Genomic DNA, 22,181 nt, shown 5'->3' on the forward strand with positions numbered 1-22,181 from the left:
TTTGGTACATGAAATATGAGTGATGATCACGTTGACATGTTAACTGTGGAATTACGTCGACAAAGTCGTCGAAGCAGATGCATGATTTGCTACGGCAAGATCAGTTTGAGACTTAAGGTGTTCGTGAGATCATTGTATGTTGGACTAAATTACTTAAAAGTTAGCGATCTTTCGTCCACACCATTTTTTCGATCGAGACAATTATTTAAAATAGAATGAAAAAATAAAAATTTAATTTATATGTTAAAATATACTATAAATCATTGGAAGATTAAAGAACCGATTATTCCCTTCGAGCAGTAGTTGGTAAGATAATATATTTTTTTAAATTTCTGTTATAATAAATTTTAAGGAGGCTCAGGTGATCTTGAAGCAAGAGTATTAATTCTAAGATATTAACTATTAGACCTCAAGTTCTTGAAAGAAATTTTGAGAATTTATTTTGGAAGCAAGTAAATCAAATGAAAAGATATAGTAAATTAATTTCTAATCAATGTAGTTGTTCTATTGAACGATAAAAAAGAGATCTATCAAAATTATATGTTAGTAAATTATTTGGTTCTTTACGGTCACATGAGGATAAATTAAAAAATCTCAAAAATACTTATATTGGGAATGCATTACAAAGTAAATTAAATATTTTCAAAGAGTACATTCAGGCTGTGTTATCATTTTATTTACGCAATGTGTTCGATTATTGTTCGAAGAGAACTATAGCAGCAACTACATGTGTTATCACAAGCAATCTCCGTACCCTGCTGGATAATTAAAGATGATTTCAGTACAATCCTTCACATAAATGAGAAGCTGGGAGGCAACCCTCCTCCGGTATGTTTCATAGATGATTTCCATGAATCCATATCTCTAACTAAACTGAAAAGAAAACATAATAGATCAAACAATAAAAGGAATTTTCGGTGTTATTATTATGAGATTTTTTCTATTTAAAAAGGCAGCATCAACAAGCTAATTATTAGTAGGCGGAGATACTAAATCTGAGAATTTACCTTTTGCATGTCAATCTATCAGTGATGCACCAAACAAATGTGATTATGTGATCAAGGTGAGGTATGAGAATAAACTTAAATGGTTCGATGCTTATAAAGATATTACAGATCATGACAAATTAGATAAAAAAAAAAAGATTTTTGATCTTTTCAAGTTTATTTCAGAAGTTGATAATGGCTTATATTGACGAAGACGATGATATTATAGTATTGGATGATGACAATGAGTTGTATGATGTAGTTATTAATCAACGATTGAATCCCATTAAAACCAATGTTTAGTTGAAATCTAATGCTAATTTTGCATCAGATTTTAATATATATATATATATATATATATATATATATATATATATATATATATATATATATATATATATAATATGTGCTATGCAACTTCAATATCAAATCTTAATGTTTTTTGTATAAAATTCTATAAGCACTACAAATATTAGTTCTTTGACGTAAGTTTGTGAAGAACTTATAAATTTTGAAAACAATATATTAATAGATTAAGAGAGACGAAGAATTTAGATTTTTTGAAATAATATATTAATAGATCCGATAAACACTCAAGCAATAGATTGAAAATTTTCTAACAAGCCTATAGTTATGATACCGAAAACCTTGATCTATGAGGCTACAAATATTTGTACGTCATTGGAGAATTTTTTTTTTTTGAAAGGACAAACTTATAATTATATATATTAGCATTGTGTGAGAGTCTTTAAGATATAAGTCTTAATTTAGGAGATGCTTAAATAAAAATTTATTGATTTAAGATATGTATTTTAGATAAGATAGCAATGAGTCCAAACATCTATAAATAGGAGGGGTGTGGTCTCTACTAATAGCCCACCAAGTCAAATTAAGACAGGATTGTCATAAGATTTTCTTAATAAATTTTTTATATTTTAAATTATGCTATTTTTTTCTCTCCACTCTTTTTCAATCTTGCTTTCCAACACCCTTGCCATAGCAAAAGTTGGTTGTCTTGGTTACGGCAGGAGAGCACTGTCATCGCCCACCATCACCACAATCAACGATGACGACATTGGTCTATCTTCTGGTCGCTCTTGAACGCACGAAGGTCCCAACTTTGTGCGTCTTATGACTTTGGCCACAGGAAATGATAACTGTTTCGTTGATCCATTCACTGCTTCCGACCCTTAACCTTCTTTCCATCGACTCCATATCTAAAAGGAATGTTACAATTATGATCAAAACTATGAAGTAATGGATGTACAATGTAAAAGATAAAAGTGTTTTCTTGATAAGATTAATTTAAATAATTATAATTAAATAAATAAAAATTAGATTAAAATAAATAGATGAGGATAAAATGATTTATTGGGATATAGTAGATTTTTTTATCATTTAAAAAATTTATATTCTATCTTTTGGCTAATATAAATAGGTAGTCTTCCATCAATCTAAATCTAAAGCACTATAAAGCATTATATATTGAAAGTACTTCAATTTCTTTTACTGTTTTCTTCTCCTACTACCTAAAGTTCCTTAAAAAAAAAAACCAATAAGTGTGATTTCCAAGCTTGGTTTGAAAAAAAGACTAATAGGAGTATGTGATTTTAAAAAAAATCAGTATATTAAAAAAAAAGAAAAATGACAAGTATTAGAGTAAGTGACAGGTAAAATTTACTATTTTTGGATTATTAAAATAAAAACTCTATTTATTTTATAATGATTATAAAATTTGATAAAAAAAAATTTATTGAGTATAATTTACAAGATCCTAATATTACTGAAGATCAAAAAGATCAAATGAATGAAAATATATAGAAAGATGCAAGAGCCTTCTATATACTACATAAGTCCTTATTTCTTTGAATCTTGATGAAAGTTGAAAAATTTTAAAAAGTCTGCTTAGCGACACAAACAAGATAAAGATACAAAGCTTTAAATTTTTCGACATAAATTCAAAACTATCACCGATTTTTTTCTCAAAAGTCTCTTATATTGTAAATCAAATGAAACCTTATGGTGAAGATCTAAAATATTAAATTTTAATAGAAATTTTTTTACAAAGTTTATCTTTAAAATTTGATATGATTTTTACTACTATAGAAGAAGTTAAGTATACAAGTATATTGTCTATTGATGAATTAATGGACTCATTTTTAGTCTATGAATAAAAAATAAACATATATTCAGATGAAACTTTAGAACATGTTCTTCAAATGAAAATAGAAAATTTTAAAAATAAGATCTCAAATCAAAATGGTACATGATCTTATGCTCAAGGCGGGAGACAAAATTGATCAAATGAGAGTCAAACAAACTTTAATAAGTAGTTCGGCAACTCTTATTCATACATCTATACATAAAAGCTAAATTCATCATCATATGATCAATTATGAAATAATCGAATTCTTTCTCCTTAGGCACAAATTCTCTTATATATCCTATCATATAAATCATGAAGTAATTATGTATTTTTCTCTCACACAGATATAAAATTAAAAATATATAAAATATTTATAAAATAATCAAACATAATTATTAGAAATTTTTTTTCTTCATGATACTCTTTCGTTTATTGAGATTTAGTTTCCTCCTATAAAATTTATATCTATAAGATTTATATCGAGCATCATATAAAACCACTATCAAAACCTTTTCCTTTTCATTGGGAAGATTGATCCGAAGGGAAGGGATGAGGAGGACTAAAGTCAACACGCTACGTAGATTGATCCAAGTGCGTGACACGTCATTTATCAATGAGTAGTATGTTTTCCTTCGTGGGCACAAAACCCACGAAGCTTAATATGGTGGTGGAATATGTGAATTAGGAGAGGACTTTCGTGGGGGAGGCACAAAGCTATTATAATTGTTTGTTTCTTCTTCCGTCTCATCAGCATTATCTTAATCACTAGCTTTAAGGATAAGTAAGAGGTGAGAGCAATGTTAATGACTTTGGAGGAGGAAATAAGAAGATGAGATATCGGCTAAACTGTGGTCGGTGCCATACATGTGAAACAGATCAAAGTGCGGGTGTTCTATATATAATAACACTGCACGCCATGGCGAAGATGCATGCGTGTCTTGGAGCACCCGTACGTGTGGCCCTCACACGCACAGCCGTGCATTGTGCTCGACGACTTTGAAACTATGAGAATGTCAACGGGAGATCACAGGGATTTATCATCCGAGGTCAACGATTCAAAATAATAATGGAAGCATTTGGCAATTTCTTGGCCTTTTCTGATGACAGAGTTGTGAAAGAAAGAAAATTTGGAGCGGGGGGGAAACGAAGAAGAAAAAGGAGAAGAGACGGGAGAAGGTAGAGAGAGAAGAAGGAAAGAAGGAAAAACAAGAGAGAGGTTTGAGAAATAGAAGAGAGAAGAGAAAAAGAAAATAAACAATTAGAGAAAATATATAGAGGATTCGAATAAGAACATAAAACAAAGTATCAGAATTATACGCTTGTGTCGAGGTTATGTAATTTGGGTAAGTATTAATACATATGTTTGGAATCAATAAATGCATATGCTTGACTTGGTTTACAAATCTTTGTTATTTAAAAGTATTGCAAAGGAATTTAACTTTTGATAATTCGAGAAAGTATATACTTTGAACTGCTATTTATTATTTTATAAATTTTTAGGTAGTTTTATTTAAATTTATATAAAATATATATCTAATATTATATTTTTTTAAAAATGATCTATGATTGCATCAGCTTTGAAATAATATTAAAAAAATTGTTTAAACTTTATTTTAAAAAAAATTAATATATTATTTTTTGTGACATTATAGTTGTCCAACTAGCATGATTATAATCTGGACCCTACTAATAGGGTTTATACATTAGAATTTATTTTAGGAACTAATTTCTTTTAGACCTTAACAATATGTTACCTATATCATGCAAGTTAAGCATAATTCTAAGCACTATTTTATGATCATAGCTATTGATTTTACTATGACTTCTATTCTAATATGTACACCTTAACTATATATATTTATGTTTATAACCTGTTAACGGCATTTATATAAATGATAGTCTTTGTAATATAATATTATATGCTTTGATATATGACAATAGCTATACATATATTTTTTATTATAAAAATATATGTACTTGTGTCTTAATCAGAAAAGTATCATAAGTATTTTATGTGATTTAAAATATATGTATGTCGTTCTGAAAAGTATTCATGCATTTTATTTCAATTCTAAAATACATATAAATTTTAATTTTTTTATAAATTATATTGGCATAAAGAAAATATTTGATATCAATACATATTTTAAAAAAATATGCTGAATGTATAAAGAGTTTATATGTTTTTAAATATATATTTATGATAAATTTTGATTGGTATGTGAATAACGATGTTTACTAAGTCTGTAATTGCTCATATGATTATTTCTTAATTTTTTAGAGTTATATAGCAAAAGCAGAATGGATCAATTATTGACTAAGTTATATAATTAATTTATTAAATAAATTATGAATATTTTATGGGTGAAGTAATTATTGATTGACTTATGTGATAAATGGTCTGAAGAGGATTTTATTATGGTTTTGGCCTTGCACCTATAGGATTATAGTGTTGGACTATTCTTGACATTTCCATTGGCCGTGGCATTACAATTCCAAGAAGGACTTTCAACATTAAGGAGTCTATTCGTCTAATTTGATATATATTTTGGATGTTAAAGTATGATTTGACGTGCCAATTAACATTCAAGTTATTGTCATATATATATATATATATATATCTATGAGATTTGTATAGTCATTAGTGATGAAATTTTGAATGAGATTAATGATTTTTTAATTTAATCTACATTAAAAGTAGATAAAAATTGATTTATAAGGATTTGATAAGTATAATATCATTAATTTTAATTTAAATAATCTAAGCTAGTGATTTACACTTAAACATCTTTCCTTACAAAGTTTAATGAATGTTCTATTCCTAACCATTGCTTAAAAATAATAATCATATAAAAGTAATGGGTATTATAATATATCACCAACATAATTACTGATAAAAAAATAAATATCACAAAAAAACAATGACACAAAGGAGTTAATAATTATTTAGCTCGTCAAATTCCTAGCTTTTCTTACCATAGATAATTGTAAAGAAAAATGTTAAAACTATCATGGTCGAAATCAGAAACCAAAATCTTAAACAAAATATTTTTAGAAACAGGTTTGCTTGACGACGAGACAATTAATCAAGAAACAGGCCTGCTTATCTATAAGTTTTGTTTATAAAAATAATTTGATATATATCTTGGATGTTGAATTGATGTCAATTAGTATTTAAGTGATTTTCACACACACACACACACAATATATATCTATCTATCTATGAGTCTTGTATAATTATTGATGATGATGAAATCATTGAATGAGATTATTGATTTACTGTGATCATCAGATAGATTTATACATATTTGATGTGTATATTATTATTAATTTTAATTTTAATATTATAAGTCAACGACTCAGACTAAACAAAGTTACTACAGTAGCTCCAGATGATATGTCTTAGGTCAAGTTCGGACCAAAATGCAGTAAGATATCAGAAATCCACAGCTTGATTGAGGCCTTGAATAATTTGACATGACAAACTTTAGGTTGAAAATTGCTGGTTATTTCAACCATATCTTTCATGCCAATTTGATACGAAGAGAAAGAGAGAGAGAGAGAGAGAGAGAGAGAGAGAGAGAGATGGAACTCAGATAGGGATAACTCTGTCTCTCTCTGTATATAGTTTGATAAATGGACAAACATTTAATTAGGTCTATAACGATTGGAATGGAAGAGTACAGCATAAAGCAACTGGTACGCGATCTTGCCCTCCTCTTCCATTAGAATCTTCAGTCCCAGCGGTAGCGGCGGCTTGTTCACCTCCAAGCTTCCCTCCAGAATCTGCACAACCTGCCCCATCGTAGGCCTCTGCGACTCCGCGTCTTGAATGCACCAGCAGGCGACTCTACACACTCTGGTTAGTTCTTCCTCATCAGGAGGAGCTTCTTCCAGTCTGGAGTCGAGCAAGCTCAGTGTGTTCTCCTCCGTGATCTGCTTCGCGGCCCAGTAAGGATAGAATGCTGCGCCGCTATCCCCATCAGAGTGCGACGAGTTCCGCTTTCCCGACACCAGTTCGAGGACCATCATGCCGAAGCTGTAAACGTCAACCTTGGGGGTGATGGGTAGGCCTGAGAGCCACTCCGGCGCGAGGTAGCCTACGGTTCCGCGCATGGTGGTCAGCACCCGACTGAAGTCGCGCCCCATCAGCTTCGCCATGCCGAAGTCTGCTACTTTGGGGCAGAAGTTTGCGTCGAGAAGTATGTTGTCCGGCTTCACGTCGCAGTGGATGATGCGTTCCCTGCAGCTCTCATGGAGGTAGGCCAATCCCCTTGCGATCCCGAGAAGTAGTTGGTACCTCTGCTTCCAGCCTAGAACCGCAGTGTTGTCTCCCGAGAGATACGAGTCCAAAGAACCGCCGGGCATGTACTCGTAGACCAGAAGCCTTTCGTCTCTGTCACAGCAGAAGCCACGAAGACGAACAAGATTGACGTGCTGAACCGCACCCAGTGTGCTCACTTCGGCTCGGAATTGCTTCTCGCCCTGCCTGAGCCCTTCGAGCTTCTTCACGGCTACCGCGGCCGAATCCGGCAGAGTACCTTTGTAGACAGCGCCAAAGCCTCCACCTCCCAGCTTCTCAGAGAAATTCTTGGTGGCACGCTGCAAATCGCTGTATGGAAATGGGACCAAAGAAGCATCTGCTTGCTTTGACGTTTGGGTTATTTTCCTTCTTCGACGAGCCCAAATTAGGACGAAGACGACGAAAAAAGAGATGACGACTCCTCCAGCAGCTATTCCTATAACGATTCCTGTAGTCAGCTTATGAGAACTACCGCTCGAACTGGGGAGATCGGTGGAGGCAAGGCGGATGTAAAGAGGACCGCCACCCTCGCTGTCACCGTCATCAAACTGCCGAAGGTTCCGAAGAGCCCCGCTCCAAATCGAGCATCCATTTTGGAAGGAGTATGCGGTGCACGAGCAGTTGCTGAAGCAAGCTGCTTTGCATTCTTTATCACTTCCAGCCGTCAATCTCCTTGGGTTGGCAGGCAATCCCACGTTGGGCATCAACAGAAATCCATCTTTCTCTCCGTTGTCCGAGGTTCGATTCCCGCACTGTAATCCAGTTCTTCTTTTACATCCTGAGTTCCAGTCATTCAGCTGCCACTCATGGATCGAAGTCGGCACAAATCCAACCAGACACTGGCAGAGTTGGGAGCTCTTCTGGTTGCAGATACCAAAGGGCCCGCAGAGAGAATAGACATCGCAGTGAGCTAATGGTTGCGTGAAGACTGTCTGCCATTCCTGGGTCGTGTTGAGCCAGAACCACTGCATGCCCTGCCCGGCGGAGTCGATCACGAAGCGAGTTATGAAAGCACTATCGGTGATCGTGTACGTAGCGAACTTCCGGTCACGATTGTCGACGAAGGTGAAGTTGAACACAGTGCTTTCTTTGGTTGCAGGGACTCCGGTGAAGTACTGGCCGTTCCAGAGCCCGCCACTCCAATAGATTTCAGATCTATTCCACAGGAGAACATACTGGTTGGAGCCGTCAGGGTCCATGCTATGAGCGAAAGGCCCGGGCGCAGGGTTCTCCGGGTTCTCCCACGAGGTGATTCTCTGGTACTCCCCTGTGATCTTGTTCACTCCAAGCCATCCACCTGGCATCCATGTGTCGGTGGGATGATCGAAGCTCTGCCAGAGTAGAGTGGACGAGTTCGACCCATCTTTCAGCACAAGATTTCCGGTGTCGAGAAGGACCGCCACGCTGGCGTTCGAGGTTGATATGGTGGAGTTGGAAGACCAGACGGGGACTTTGAAGCTGTTGAGGACGACTAAATTGCCATCATCGGAGAGACGCAACTCTGCACCGGAGGCGTTGGAGACGGGGTTGCCTCTGTTTGCCACCCAAACAACAGTTTGCCCCGGGAGTTTCTTGTACCATATGCCTATGTAGGAGTTGCCGGAGTTACCTGGAGTGAAGAAACCAAGCTCAAAGTTGCCTTCCTTTGCGATCATCGTCTGGCTTCCAGAGAGAGATTGACCGATAGAAATGGTATCACTTGCCGAAGAGCGACGGATAGGTTGAGAGAAGAGAAGGGAAAGAAGAAGAAGGACCGGAAGAGAGAAGATGTTGGTGTCCATAGCCAAGTGACGTGCGACGAAAACCATTTGGTTGCAGAATGCTTAGCTTTATGGAAGGTCCCTTAAATTCTGTCTATCGACCGTGACAGATGTCTAATGCGCATTGAAGAGAGAAAACTATAGCTGACATGTCTTCATCAGCGTGCAACATCCACCAAGACATCCATTCACACACCTTGGCAAATGGCTACGGTGGACTCACTTGGCGATCCTTCGTTCTTGTTCTTTGACTGGTTAAAAGTAGACTCCGGCCAAGCATTTCTTAAAGCCACGCAGGGTTAAATTAAAGGTCTGAAGTAAAGCCAACTGATGGAGTGCTTATCGTAGATAACGTGATGGACTCAACACTCTACTACACATTCTTGGAGGCTAACTCTTATGAATCCATTATCGTATGGAAAACATTACAAGGAAGCTTTCTTTCGTTCAAGTCGAAGTCAACTGATTGGATACGCGATCAGTAAAAACAGTCAACACAGTTGATTCTGTTTAGCTCTTTCTGGGGCACGAAATGGAGTCCAGCAATGTTCGGATGACGTAATCGCATGCATCAACCAACTCCTGGCCGTGGGGTGACCTTCTAGATGGAGTGGATGCGTAGTGTTCCTTCAAGTCGGTCGTCCATGGACGGGATTCCATCACGCTCACCATGTCAATTTAGGTGGTTTGGAATAGTGATGACGATGACGACGACGACGACGACGATCTCGTTCCTTCTCGGATGCAACAGCATCCTCTGAGTCAACATTGGAGGGTTATGACGCTCGCTAGTATTCATCTTCTTGTGCAGAAAACTGAGAGCTCGACAGCCGATCATGGCGTCGTCATCTGCAACAACATGTCACCAACTCCAAGGAGAGTCTGGGAAGCCTTCTCATATGGCAGGAGATAGTTGGGGTTGGATATTGCGTTGGCTAAATCACATTCATACATCGACAAAAGCAGCAGCTACTTTGCTCTGCTTCTCCGCCAAGGTCATCGTGCACTCGGGAGTGTGTGAGTAAGTTTCTACCCTTACATCCATCTCATCGACCTTCCAACATCGTCATCGATACGTGGTTTGTGGACGAGTCTTGCTTTCTTGTAGATGAATTGGTTTCAGATGGATCTTTTGCAACGATAAAACTTGGTTGTCTTGGTTGCGGTAGGAGATCACTGTCACCGCCCTACATCACCACCACCGAAGACATCGTTGGTCTGTCTTCTGGTCGATCCTGAACGCACAAAAGTCCCACCTTTATACACTTCATGACTTCGGTCACGGGAAGCGACGACTGCCCCATTGACGCATCCGCTAATTCCAACCCTTTACCTTCATTCCAAAGACTCCATATCTGAAATCGATTTCGTATTTAAGGTTCAGAATTATGTATGCATTGAAGTGGAAGTATAATGTAAAAGATGACATTTTGGTGCACTTACATGTGCTAGAAGATTTAGGTGGTGTGAAGATTGATAGATTCCTCTGTTCTTTCTGCCACTTACGATTTCCAGCACCAAAACACCGAAGCTGAAGACGTCAGATTTGACCGAGAAGATTCCGTCCATGGCGTACTCGGGAAACATGTATCCACTGCATTGTTAGGGAAGCTGATAAGAGAGATTCGCATTATGTGCAGCTTGAGGTAAGATGTAGAGTTGGCACATACTACGTCCCGACGACTCTCCGGGTTCTTGCGTCTGTTACGTCCCCTCCAAACATCCTTGCCATGCCAAAGTCCGATATCTTGGGGTTCAGATCCTTGTCAAGAAGGATGTTGATAGATTTCAGATCCCTGTGAATGATTCTGAATCTAGAATCATGGTGGAGGCACAGAAGGCCTCGAGCAATCCCCACGATGATGTTTTACCGTGTTTGCCAGTCCAACAATGCACCTTTATCCTTGTCTCAGCATCATTCATTCTTTAGCTGAGAGAGCTCCGATTGAAAGTGGAAGTAGTGAATGAAAGATTAACTAACCAAACAAGAAGGAATCCAAGCTTCCGTGGGGCATGTACTCGTAGATCAGCATCCTCTCCCCTGCTTGGATGCAACAACCGAGAAGCCGGACGAGGTTACGGTGCTGTAGCTTGGCAATTAGCGTTACCTCGTTCTTGAACTCAGCCAGGCCCTGCGTGGATGTCTCGGATAGTCTCTTCACAGCTATCTCTTGTAGCTCCCGCAGCTTACCCTGTAATCATCGCATTCAATGGCCAATTAACTTGACGCACATCGACTGCCAATAGTAGAGAATTTGGCGAACCTTCACCCTGTTGAGCTCGTTTATACCTTGTATACTGGACCAAAACCGCCCTCACCAAGCTTGTTGTCCATGGAGAAGTTGCCGGTGGCGCCGGCTATTGTGTCCAAATCATATAGTGGTAGGTCCATGTCCTGTTCGTGTGTTTCTTCGTCAATGTAGGGATCTGTGAAGCAAATTGAACCGGTATAAAGTATATCTCACAAATTAATTAGAAGAAGAAGACAAGTGTTGATGGTACTTCTTCTCTTCTTCCTTCTCCAAACGAAGCAAGCAACAGAAAGTAGGAAAAAGGTTGCCAGAGCAGAGACTACGATGATGATCACGACCACATGATTCCGGTGAGACTGGCTTGATTCAGAGCCTGAAAGATAAACGTCATCTCGTGAAGTCAATAAAAGATTAATTCCTCATGCAGACTGCGATCTAGAGTGATCGAACGCACCAAGGTCGGCAGCCGCCAGCCTGACATAGATACCTTGTCCTGAACCACTGTCGTACATTTTGATATCGGTGAGCTCCGTCGTCCATATGATGCACCTGCTGCTGCTCTCACTTCCACTGATGTTGGCACTGGCGTAGGCCTTGCAGGAGCAGTTCGTCCGGCACAAAGCCTCGCACTGCTCCAGGCTCATGCTCCTGTCTACCAACGACGTCGACGTTTCCGGTATCTTTACGCTGCTGAGCGTGATGAACCCGTCAGTCCCGTTCCGGCAGTCCAACGCCGTGTTCCTCACGCAGCCGTCCGTCCCGTCCCTTAGATTCCAGCTCCTGGGATTCTTGGGGTGAAACCCCTGCAATCACTTGCATATCGGCGACTCGCTGGGGTAGCAGACGCCGTAGGGACCGCAGGGCGACAACATGTTGTCGCATTGGTCCTTGGGCGCGGACCAGAAGACGCTCCACAGCTCTGCAGGATGCCCGACTCGAGAAGTCGCATTGGTTCATGACCAGCCTCGAGACGACCGAGGGGTCGCGCATGTAGAACGCGTACACGATCTCGCGGGCGCCCCCCACGAACCGATAGAAATAAAATACAAATGAGAAGAATGCATTGAGTTGCAACACTACAATACTCTTTATTTATACATATTAGAAAAAAGAATCCTCCTTAAGATTTTCCTAACAGATTTACGACATCTCTTCGACAGAGTTGGAGAGATCTCAACTGTTGTTAGTTTGTTATCGGGAGATCTTAACTATTATTGATGAGGATAGTAATTACGATAAGACTCGGCTGACGTCGTCCTCGCCTCACACCTCGGTCGACGCGATGGTACCCGGTCAAAACACTGCCCGAGGCGCATTAACACCCGCGCAGGCTCGGTTCTACACCACGTAACGGGCACATCAAACCACGGCAAGCTTCCCTATAAATACCCTCGCACTCTCAACGAGCAGGGGGGGACACTTCTTGACTAACAAACTCCCTCCACATCATCTAACTTGATCATCGGAGGGGTCGGGCCGAGCTTTCGACCCGACCTACGTGCAGGTACAAGGGCGGGGTTGCATCTTCCTGGCACTGCGGAAAAGCTTCGCTCCCGACGCAACGTCCCGGCCGGACCATCGCCCTCAGGTCACCTCAGTTGTCCCGAGGAACGCCGTGCAAGATCCCCATGCATTCGGACCCGAACCAAGTCGCGTCGACCCTGAGGCCATGGCATAAAGTTGTTTACACTAACAGATTGGCGCTAGAAGGAGGGCCCAGAATATCGGGTCATCACCCGAGCGACTCAGACGAGCCCACGGCTGACAGGTCGCTCCCGACCGAAGCCTCGAGGGACCATCCCCTGCATGGAGGCCATCGTGACGAACACCCCGCCACGACCTCCGAACGATACTGGCAAATATTCAGCGACCCGGGCTTGTCGCCGCCCGATTGACACGGACTTAGCTGGTTTTGCCTAAGTCGTGCGGCACCCTCGCGCGTCCGTCCGCAAAGGTCAGCCTCCCCGAAGCCTCCCATTGTCCCTTAGGACCAACAAAAGAGAGAACGGGTTAAAGAAAACGCCTCAATCGAGATCCACAAGCAAACATGTCCGAAAAACACTTCATAGACAATGCAAAATACAAACAGACTTTACAAGCTCTGAACAGTGGCACAACAAAGGGTAAAATGGTCCATTATAGACCGAAAAGCTCTCGCACGTGTCCACATGACACAACCTTTATTTACAAGCCTAAAGAGGCTACCAACCCAACTAAAATGGGACTATTAAGCCTTCGGCCGCCCCTTTACATTCTGTACAAGGCATGAACATGCCAAAAGACATGGACATACATAAGCATTACATCAAACACCCTGTTTCAAAGTTTGTCCGTGACATTCTCCCCCACTTATCCCTTCGACGTCCTCGTCGAAGCCTTTGTGAACACTGCAACTCTTCGCCTTTGCTGAGTCTTCAATCTTCTGCTCGAGCTGCAATGCGCCTCCTGGCTCCCAGCTGCTCTCCGCTGCTATTTTTGAGTAGTCGAACCTTTGATCCGCCATGCTGCTTCAACTCGCCAATGACTCTGACTCTGGTGTGGGGTTGGCTGAGTTGTGTTGATCCTCGTTGATTCCTGCGAATCCACCAAAATGAAGGAAAAGACCATCCTTACTGCGCCAGTCTCTCAAAAATTCCACATGCTGCTTGAATTGGGTGGATGCTTGTTGGAGCTTTAACGAGCATCGCCTCGCAAACTTCTGAAGTTTTGGGTCCTTCCTCCACAACATCTGCTCATTGACTCTTTTTTCAGTTAGTTGTCACATCCAAGTAGGTTCGCATCACTTCCGCTTTCGATTGGTATTTCGTTGGGAAATGAAGCGAACAATCTACTCTCAGTAGCACTGATCACCGTTGGTGAGGATTTGACAACTATTATCTTCCATTATCTTCGAAAGGTCTTTGAACATATGCAGAGCTCCTCTGCTGGATAGATAAGAGAATTAGGGTACTCCGTTTCGCCCATTCTCTTAAGAGTTGAGAAGGCAAAGGTTACTTGACTTCGCCCGCCTTCTCGAGGTTGTACTTCATGCATCGAGCTGGTTACTGGCCTTCGCCTGCTCTTTGCTCACACTTCTGAAGCACTTGAAGTGTTTGCACTCCTTGCGTTGAGTTAGCTACTGTGATTCACCTTCTCAATGCCATTGAACTTCTGGAATGCAGGAAGTTTTCACCCCAACTTGGAGTAATTCTATGATAGATGAGGTCGCCTCTGGGATTGTACCATCTTCTCCATCAACCCTGCCGCCTACTCCACTGAGTAGCAAAGGTACAGCACCGCGTACTGCTTGCTTCGTTCCTTGGTCGTGCACTCTTGCATGACCCGAAGTCCTTCACTTACGGCTATCTTGATGAGAAACTTGTTGACACCGGTCTTACGAAGTTCTTCGGCCTCTGCCCTTCAACCTTGTCTCGGTACTTGAAGATTGCCTCTGCATTCTCCACCTCCTCGGCCCCTTTCACGACCAAGCGCTCTCCCTCCATGAGAGCAAGGGATCAATGACTTTCACGGAAGTCCCGCCTCTGCGGTACCATGGCGCTGCCATGCCCATGGCACTACTATCCGTCGCCTCGCATCTACATCCCTTTTCTTCACAATCAGTAGATATGCCTCCGTGACACTCCTCCGAGTCCACCTCCATTCTAACTGATTGCTTGATTTTGGGTAGCTAAGTCCCTCTGGACTCGTCGTCGCTTCCTCGCCCCTTTCGACCCCTTGCTTCAACACCTCTGTGTTTTCCAAGCAGTCCATTTGGTCGATGGAAAGACAGACTGCAACTCCCATGCATGGCCTCTGCCATCACATTGTAGGGTTTGCACCGATTCTGTTCTCCTTAGCTTCCTTGGTAGCAACGTTCGCTTACTCGACCTTGTCCTCTGACTTGTCGGGCTCCCTTAAGCGAATATAAGCTCTGGAGCAGTCCAACTCTCCAGCTGCTTCGATCATACCTCTGCATGATCAAGTCCCTCCCATGGAACTCACTGGTACTTGCATTCGAACTTTTCCCTTGGTGGAACCCAGCCCCCATATGCTGATGACTAAGGTTTTCATCCGATGCAAAATTCGATGCACGCCCGGAAGACCCGCCTCTGTGGTACCATGGCCTTCACTCCTTGAATCCATAGCCCTTCTTGTCGTCGTGTTGTTCACCGAAGTGGAGCTCCCAGTAGCTCCCGATCATACCTCCATATGATCGAGTCCCTCCCGGGACTATGTCGTGTGTGTCGCATTGCCACGAACTGTTCCACCACGATCCGCTGCACCATGTCGCCTCCTGGTGACATCTCCATTGCATTCTGATCCTTGTGGAATAAACTCGAATTGTGAACCCTCCATGTGTGGCCTCTGCCAATACATCGCAGGGTCTCCTCCACCTTCGATTTTGTTCGCTCCTTTGGCAATCGACCTTCATCCACCCACTCTTGGGTCACACCTAGATGAAGCACCGCTCTAGGACAGTCCGTCGCCTAGTAGCTCCCGAAGTCCACCGACTTCACTGTAATTTGTGCACCATTGTCTGGATCCTGGGCCTCTGCCCCTACCAGCACAATCTCCGCTGCGCACCGCTTCCTTCATAGCAACTCGAATGGCAACACTGTGGCATATTCTTCAAGAGTACCCGCCTCTGCGTCCTCTTGCCCCGTGTTAAGGCCTTCTGAACTCAACTTCGCCTCCGCAAATTGAGTCGCCTTAGTTCCTCCATCAAATGCTCCTCCGAGATAAGGTGCATGTGCCCCGAAGCTCTCTTCGTCTTTGGCACCATGCAAGATGAGTCTGCTCCGACAGAATGAATGGCCCATGGAACAACATGATCCTACTCTTGCCTCTGCAAGAGTCCATGTCTTTGACCTCCGTCTAAGGAAAGCACTGTGCCTCTGCTCCATGTTCCAACTTCTATGTTGGCTCCTTTCATGCGGCTTGGGTACTTTGCCAAGTTACACCCAAGTTGCTCCGCTCCTCGTTTTCGCATTGAGTCGATGGTGGCCCTCGCTCCCACCATTCCACGGGTCAGCCCTCCCTTGAGTCCGATCTCCACATCGACTCCAAGTGTGCCTTCATTTAAGTTGCTTTAGGTCGCTCCCCCACTTGATCTCGCAATGCATCCACCAATGCATTCTCTCGAGCGAGATCATGCGACAACTCCTCGCTGCTTGCTCGGTCCATTGAGCTTCGTGGAGTTGTTGTTTATGAGGTACTTCCTCCTCAACATGTGAAGTCCGTCTCACATGATTCTCCCTCTGGAGAGCCGAGACTTATCCCTCCTGGATAACTATCCCGTTGGAGCAACATCTCTCTTCGTTTCGGAGACCACCATCCCCTTGGACTACTCCGATCTGCTGAACAAACTGTGCATTGTTCTGCCTCTTGCAAACGCACTTGCTAGATTGCGCCTCCACGTCAATACAGCCACCGCTGCACCCCTCAAGGCCTAGCAACATGCTGAACTCGTTGCACACTTCAGCCTCCTCCGGACGTATCCTTCGCATGCCGAAGAGAAAGTTTCAATGCTCCATGGCGCCGAGTCTCGACTACCTTGGGATGGCCACGAACATTCCATCGTCCGCATACAAGCCCATGCATGAGTACCGAATTCTTCGAGTTAGCAATTCCCCTCACCTCTGTGAGCTTTGCATGACTCTTTTGGTCGTTGAGCAACTCATTCCACCTTGCATGGTCTCATTCTTGCCAAGCGCCTCGCTTGCCTAGAGCACCATCAAGTATAGTTGTCAACGTTGAGCCGTAGCTCAAACTCAGCCATCCCAACCTTTGTGCGCTCCAAATTCTTCCAAGCTTGCCTGTTCTCGTGGTGCCTCTTGCGCGAAGGGTTGGCCATTCCTCTGAATGCCAAACTCAGATGCCCGCTCCTCTGAGCGACTCCTTTTCCCTACATCTCCATGCCCGTTTTCCCTCAAACGGTCGCGCGTGTGCTGACTGCCCTCAACGCAGCCCCGCTAGGTCCCCCACGTTTGCATGTCAAGTGTTTCTATGAGTGCTTGTCCCGCTCTGATACCATATGACACGGACTTAGCTGGTTTTGCCTAAGTCGTGCGGCACCCTCGCGCGTCCGTCCGCAAAGGTCAGCCTCCCCGAAGCCTCCCATTGTCTCTTAGGACCAACAAAAGAGAGAACGGGTTAAAGAAAACGCCTCAATCGGGATCCACAAGCAAACATGTCCGAAAAACACTTCATAGACAATGCAAAATACAAACAGACTTTACAAGCTCTGAACAGTGGCACAACAAAGGGTAAAATGGTCCATTATAGACTGAAAAGCTCTCGCACGTGTCCACATGACACAACCTTTATTTACAAGCCTAAAGAGGCCACCAACCCAACTAAAATGAGACTATTAAGCCTTCGGCCGCCCCTTTACATTCTGTACAAGGCATGAACATGCCAAAAGACACGGACATACATAAGCATTACATCAAACACCCTGTTTCAAAGTTTGTCCGTGACACGATGGCACCCCAGCTGACTCGACACCCGTGTCATCTGAGGCCTTCCAGGACCTCGCCCGTCAGAGCGTTCCCTACCACCTTGAGATGGCCTGCCCACTCGTGGTATGGCGGCTTGAAGACCAGAACAATAGCTACCTTCAACCAGCTCGTCGAAGACTTCGAGCTCCACTTTGTGGCCTATGCACGACCGAAGCCTTCCGTGACACTACTCCTCGGACTCAAACAAAGGAAGGACGAGCCCCTCTCACATTATCTGGATCGATTTGCCACGCAAATCCAGGGTCAGCCAGACACTCACCCCTCTCTCTCTTAGTGTAGGAGTTCATCAAAGGCATGCGACCTTCCAGATTCCTCTGGTCCCTCGCGGAGCAACCTCCCACCACGGTGCCAGAGATGCTCCAGCGCGCTAACCGCTACATCGCCGCGGAGGCCTGGGCAACCATGAGGAGAAGGGACGACCCCCGACCGCGGGCTCCATGACAGAGGTCAAGCACCCGCGGTGGCTACCCCATGTAGTTCTCATGAAAAGAAATCCAAGCCCTACAGCCTTTTTCGAGCCAAGGTCTGGTATCAACCTGACCCCCTCTCGGCTCGTGGCTTAAAATCTTCTTAATCTACATGGCTCAGCCTGCCTGCCGAGCTCCTCGGCCTAATGCTCCTGAGACACACCTGCGCGGCCATCCCGCCTACGTCGTGCTCCTCAGCTCCATTCCTCCCGAGACACGCCTGCGCGGCCAGCCCGCCTGCGTCGTGCTCCTCGGCCTCATGCTCCCGAGACACACCTGCGCGGTCAGCCCGCCTGCGTCGTGCTCCTCGGCCTCATGCTCCCGAGTCACGCCTGCGCGGCCAGCCTGCTTGCATCGTGCTCCTCGGCCTCATGCTCCTGAGACACACCGGCGCGGCCATCCCGCCTACATCGTGCTCCTCGGCTCCATTCCTCCCGAGACACGCCTATGCGGCCAGCCCGCCTGCGTCGTGCTCCTCGGCCTCATGTGCTAGTCATAAGTGCCCAGCAAGCCAATCACGTGAGTGATGGCACGTGTGACTTGATACAGAATCTTTTTGCTTATTATATTTTGGCGTATATCACTTTATAACTATTGCATAAATGCATATATATTGTGATGTCCTTGGATTTGTGCAATGGGAATCGGATCGTGATGAGATCACGATAATGAGATCGATTCACCTTTAAACACATATCCTAAATAATCCCGGTCATAGGTTACTCGAGAGGGACATCGTGATAACCGGATAGACTGGTGTGCTGTATACCCGTCCATATGATGGATGCAGCTGGTCTCATAGCTGCTCGTGTAGGGACACTAGGGATACAGTACAGGTGCTCATTGGAGAATGAGTTCACTGATTGATCCGCTTACGGAATGCTGGATGGTTGATGATGCCTTATTGTCAGACAACGATTCCGTAGTCCTAGTGGTGTATCTGGTTCTTAGACTTGAGACACCAAGGATGTCCTGTATGAGTGCTCCACTCTTTGATACCAGACTTATAGGTTTGGCTGTTCCCAGATCTAGTACAGCTGGTCATTGGGAGTGGTAGTCGACCTTACGAGGGCTATTGAGTGTCGATAGAGGATCATCCACTCTCGGTATCATGAGAGGAATATCCCATGTGTTCTTGCTCAGACAAATCCCTGGCCAGGGTCATTCGGGTTGAGAGAGAAAGAGTTCTCCGGGAGAATCCGATTAGAGCGAGACTCGAGTAGAAACCGTATGGGTCTGACAGCACCATGCTCAATATACGGTCTCTAGGATATTAGATGGATGAGGGACTATAGGTACATGGTAACTGAGGACAGACAGGTCCAATGGATTGGATTCCCCTGTATCGTCTGGGGACTACGGCGTAGTGGCCTAGTACTTCCGTAGTCGATGAGTCGAGTGAATTATTACAGAGATAATAATTCACTTAGTTAGAAAGGGTTCTGACAGGTATGACTCACGGCCAGCTCGATATTGGGCCTAGAGGGTCACACACATATGGTAGGCATTGCGATGAGTAGAGGTTCGGATATGAGATATCCGACGGAGCCCTTGTCTTATTGGATGCAGATCCAATACCCACTAGGGAAAGGACCCATTAGGGTTTTGACACGGGATCTCTATAAATAGGAGGGATTCACAGCCTCATAGGCTAGAGACTTTGCTTGCCCTTCCTATTCTCCTCTCCCTCTCCACCTCAGAGTAGGCCTGGAGTTTTGAGGAGCGTCGTCGCAACCCTGCTGTGTGGATCACCGCTAGAGAGGAGGACGCTTGACCTCCTTCACCCTCTCCTAAGGATCTGCAAGGAAACAGGGATATACGATCTCCCTAGGTAACACAATCTCTATACGCAGTTTTTGTGTTTTTACGGATTTTGCGCACCAATCTTCGCACGACGACGAACATCTTTTTGGGAATCGGGGATTTTGTTTTCTTGTTCTTCCGCTGCGCATATGATGTCGCCCCCAATGATTTCCCAACAGTGGTATCAGAGCCAGGTTGTTCGTGCGAATGATTGGTTTTGAACTGCGTGTATTGTGTTTAGGAAGAATTTTGACGTCAAAATCGTTGACGCAAAAGCAAGGAAGGGCAACAACAGTTGCTGCCCTCGATCTGCATGCCTGCAGCCACCTGCAGCGGCAGCCGCAGCCGCAGCCAGGCAGCACAGCGCCGGCGCATGCGCAAGCGCTGTGCCTGCAGCAGCCGGCCGGCGGCCTGCTTGCAGCAGGCTTGCTGCCGGCGGGGCTGGCAACCCACGGGCAGAGGCGCCGCAGGGCAGCGGCGCCTACCGCCGAAAGGAAGCGGCGCCTGCCGCCGCAGGGCAGCGACGCGCGACGCCTGCCGCCGCAGGGCAGCGACGCGCGACGCCTGCCGCCGCAGGGCAGCGACGCGCGACGCCTGCCGCCGCTACTCCCGCGGGCGAAACCCCCCTCACAGGGGCGGCCGCCTGGCGGGACAGCACCGCCTGCGGAGGCAGCGGCGCCCGAAGGGGGCGCCCACCCGCAGCGGCGTCGCCGCCAGCGGGCGTGCCGCCTGCAGGCGAGGGCAGTGCCCTCGCCCCGCCGCACAGGCGCCGCCGGCAGGGTGGCGACGGCGGCAGCAGCAGAGGGGGAATTAGGGTTTTGGGCAAAAAGACAGTTTTGCCCCTATGAATTTGATAAATTCCAGTTTCTGTCTTTTGTCCAAATTACGAAAATACCCTTAGGAATTGAGAAATTCCCTACATGTCCCTGATTTCAGAAAATATTAATTAATTAAAAGGTTTAGTTGATTATTATTTTTATTATTATCTAGTAGTCCTACATTATGATGATTATTTATACATGTGATGTATGATGAGTGGACGGATGATCATGGACCGTGTGATGTGTGTACTTGTGATTATTATTATTGAGGTCTGCGAACCTCCATTATATTTCTCGTTTATTGTCGGGCCTGCGTGCCTATGATTAAGTTGTAATCACATGAGGAGGCGCAGCGGGAGCGTGGAAGCCATAGCGGGACCCACGAGACGGACGATCGTGATGCATGGAGATGCATCAAAGATATCGACGGAACCGACGAGGACGAGATGGACGATCACAAGGCATGGAGATGCACCATTGCACACATAGATCTTGATGTGAGTGATTAGGCCTACTGGCTCGGGCCTAATCATATTAGGTTGTGGTCCATGATCATCTGGTGTGATTGCTTATACACATACTAGATATGTATATATATTTGCATGCGATGTAGATATATATTAAATATGTATATGTGTGACATGTCATATTAGGAGACCAAATCATAGAAACATCTCTCGATAATATTAAGTCGGTAAACGTGAGGCAATTAGATTGACCCACGTGGCCTTCCATCGTTATGAGTAGGAACCGAATCCCGGTGTAGGTTGAGTTGGTCGAGTCCCTCGAGACTCACCTATATCGCGATTCGCTATCTTGCTTACGACATAGAGATGTCACCGGTGACCTGAGGGCATGATATGCTTGGTCGAGTCCCTCGAGGGTATATCATCAAATCAGACTCATCTTGTAACGAAGGTGTTGACTTAACCGAGCACCGGTTGGTCGAGTCCCTCGAGGCCATGATGATTCGGAGGCCGAACAGGACGGGAATCACAAGGAGTTGTGATCGGCAAGAGTTGTCTACCTTTTAGGCTTAGTGTGATTGGTCGAGTCCCTCGAGGTTACACTAAGACGCTGATTGGATCCTGATCCCCACTAGAAGTCTGCCGGAGACTTCCGTTTCACGTGCTGAGGGTGTCG

General features: G+C 44.2%; 1 protein-coding gene and 1 pseudogene across 1 annotated transcript; both read right to left on the reverse strand.

Moving 5' to 3' along the window:
- Nucleotides 1-6,548: 6,548 nt before the first annotated feature.
- Nucleotides 6,549-9,228, reverse strand: LOC135666205 (G-type lectin S-receptor-like serine/threonine-protein kinase At2g19130). Its single transcript, XM_065177778.1, has one exon. It carries the CDS (start codon nt 9,214-9,216, stop codon nt 6,781-6,783), a length of 2,436 nt encoding a protein of 811 aa, XP_065033850.1. The 5' UTR covers nt 9,217-9,228; the 3' UTR covers nt 6,549-6,780.
- Nucleotides 9,229-9,722: 494 nt separating this feature from the next.
- On the reverse strand, nt 9,723-11,600 carry LOC135666242 (G-type lectin S-receptor-like serine/threonine-protein kinase SD1-1; annotated as a pseudogene).
- Nucleotides 11,601-22,181: the final 10,581 nt, after the last annotated feature.

Source organism: Musa acuminata, chromosome BXJ1-4 (assembly GCF_036884655.1).
Source record: "Musa acuminata AAA Group cultivar baxijiao chromosome BXJ1-4, Cavendish_Baxijiao_AAA, whole genome shotgun sequence".
Classification (NCBI taxonomy): domain Eukaryota; kingdom Viridiplantae; phylum Streptophyta; class Magnoliopsida; order Zingiberales; family Musaceae; genus Musa; species Musa acuminata.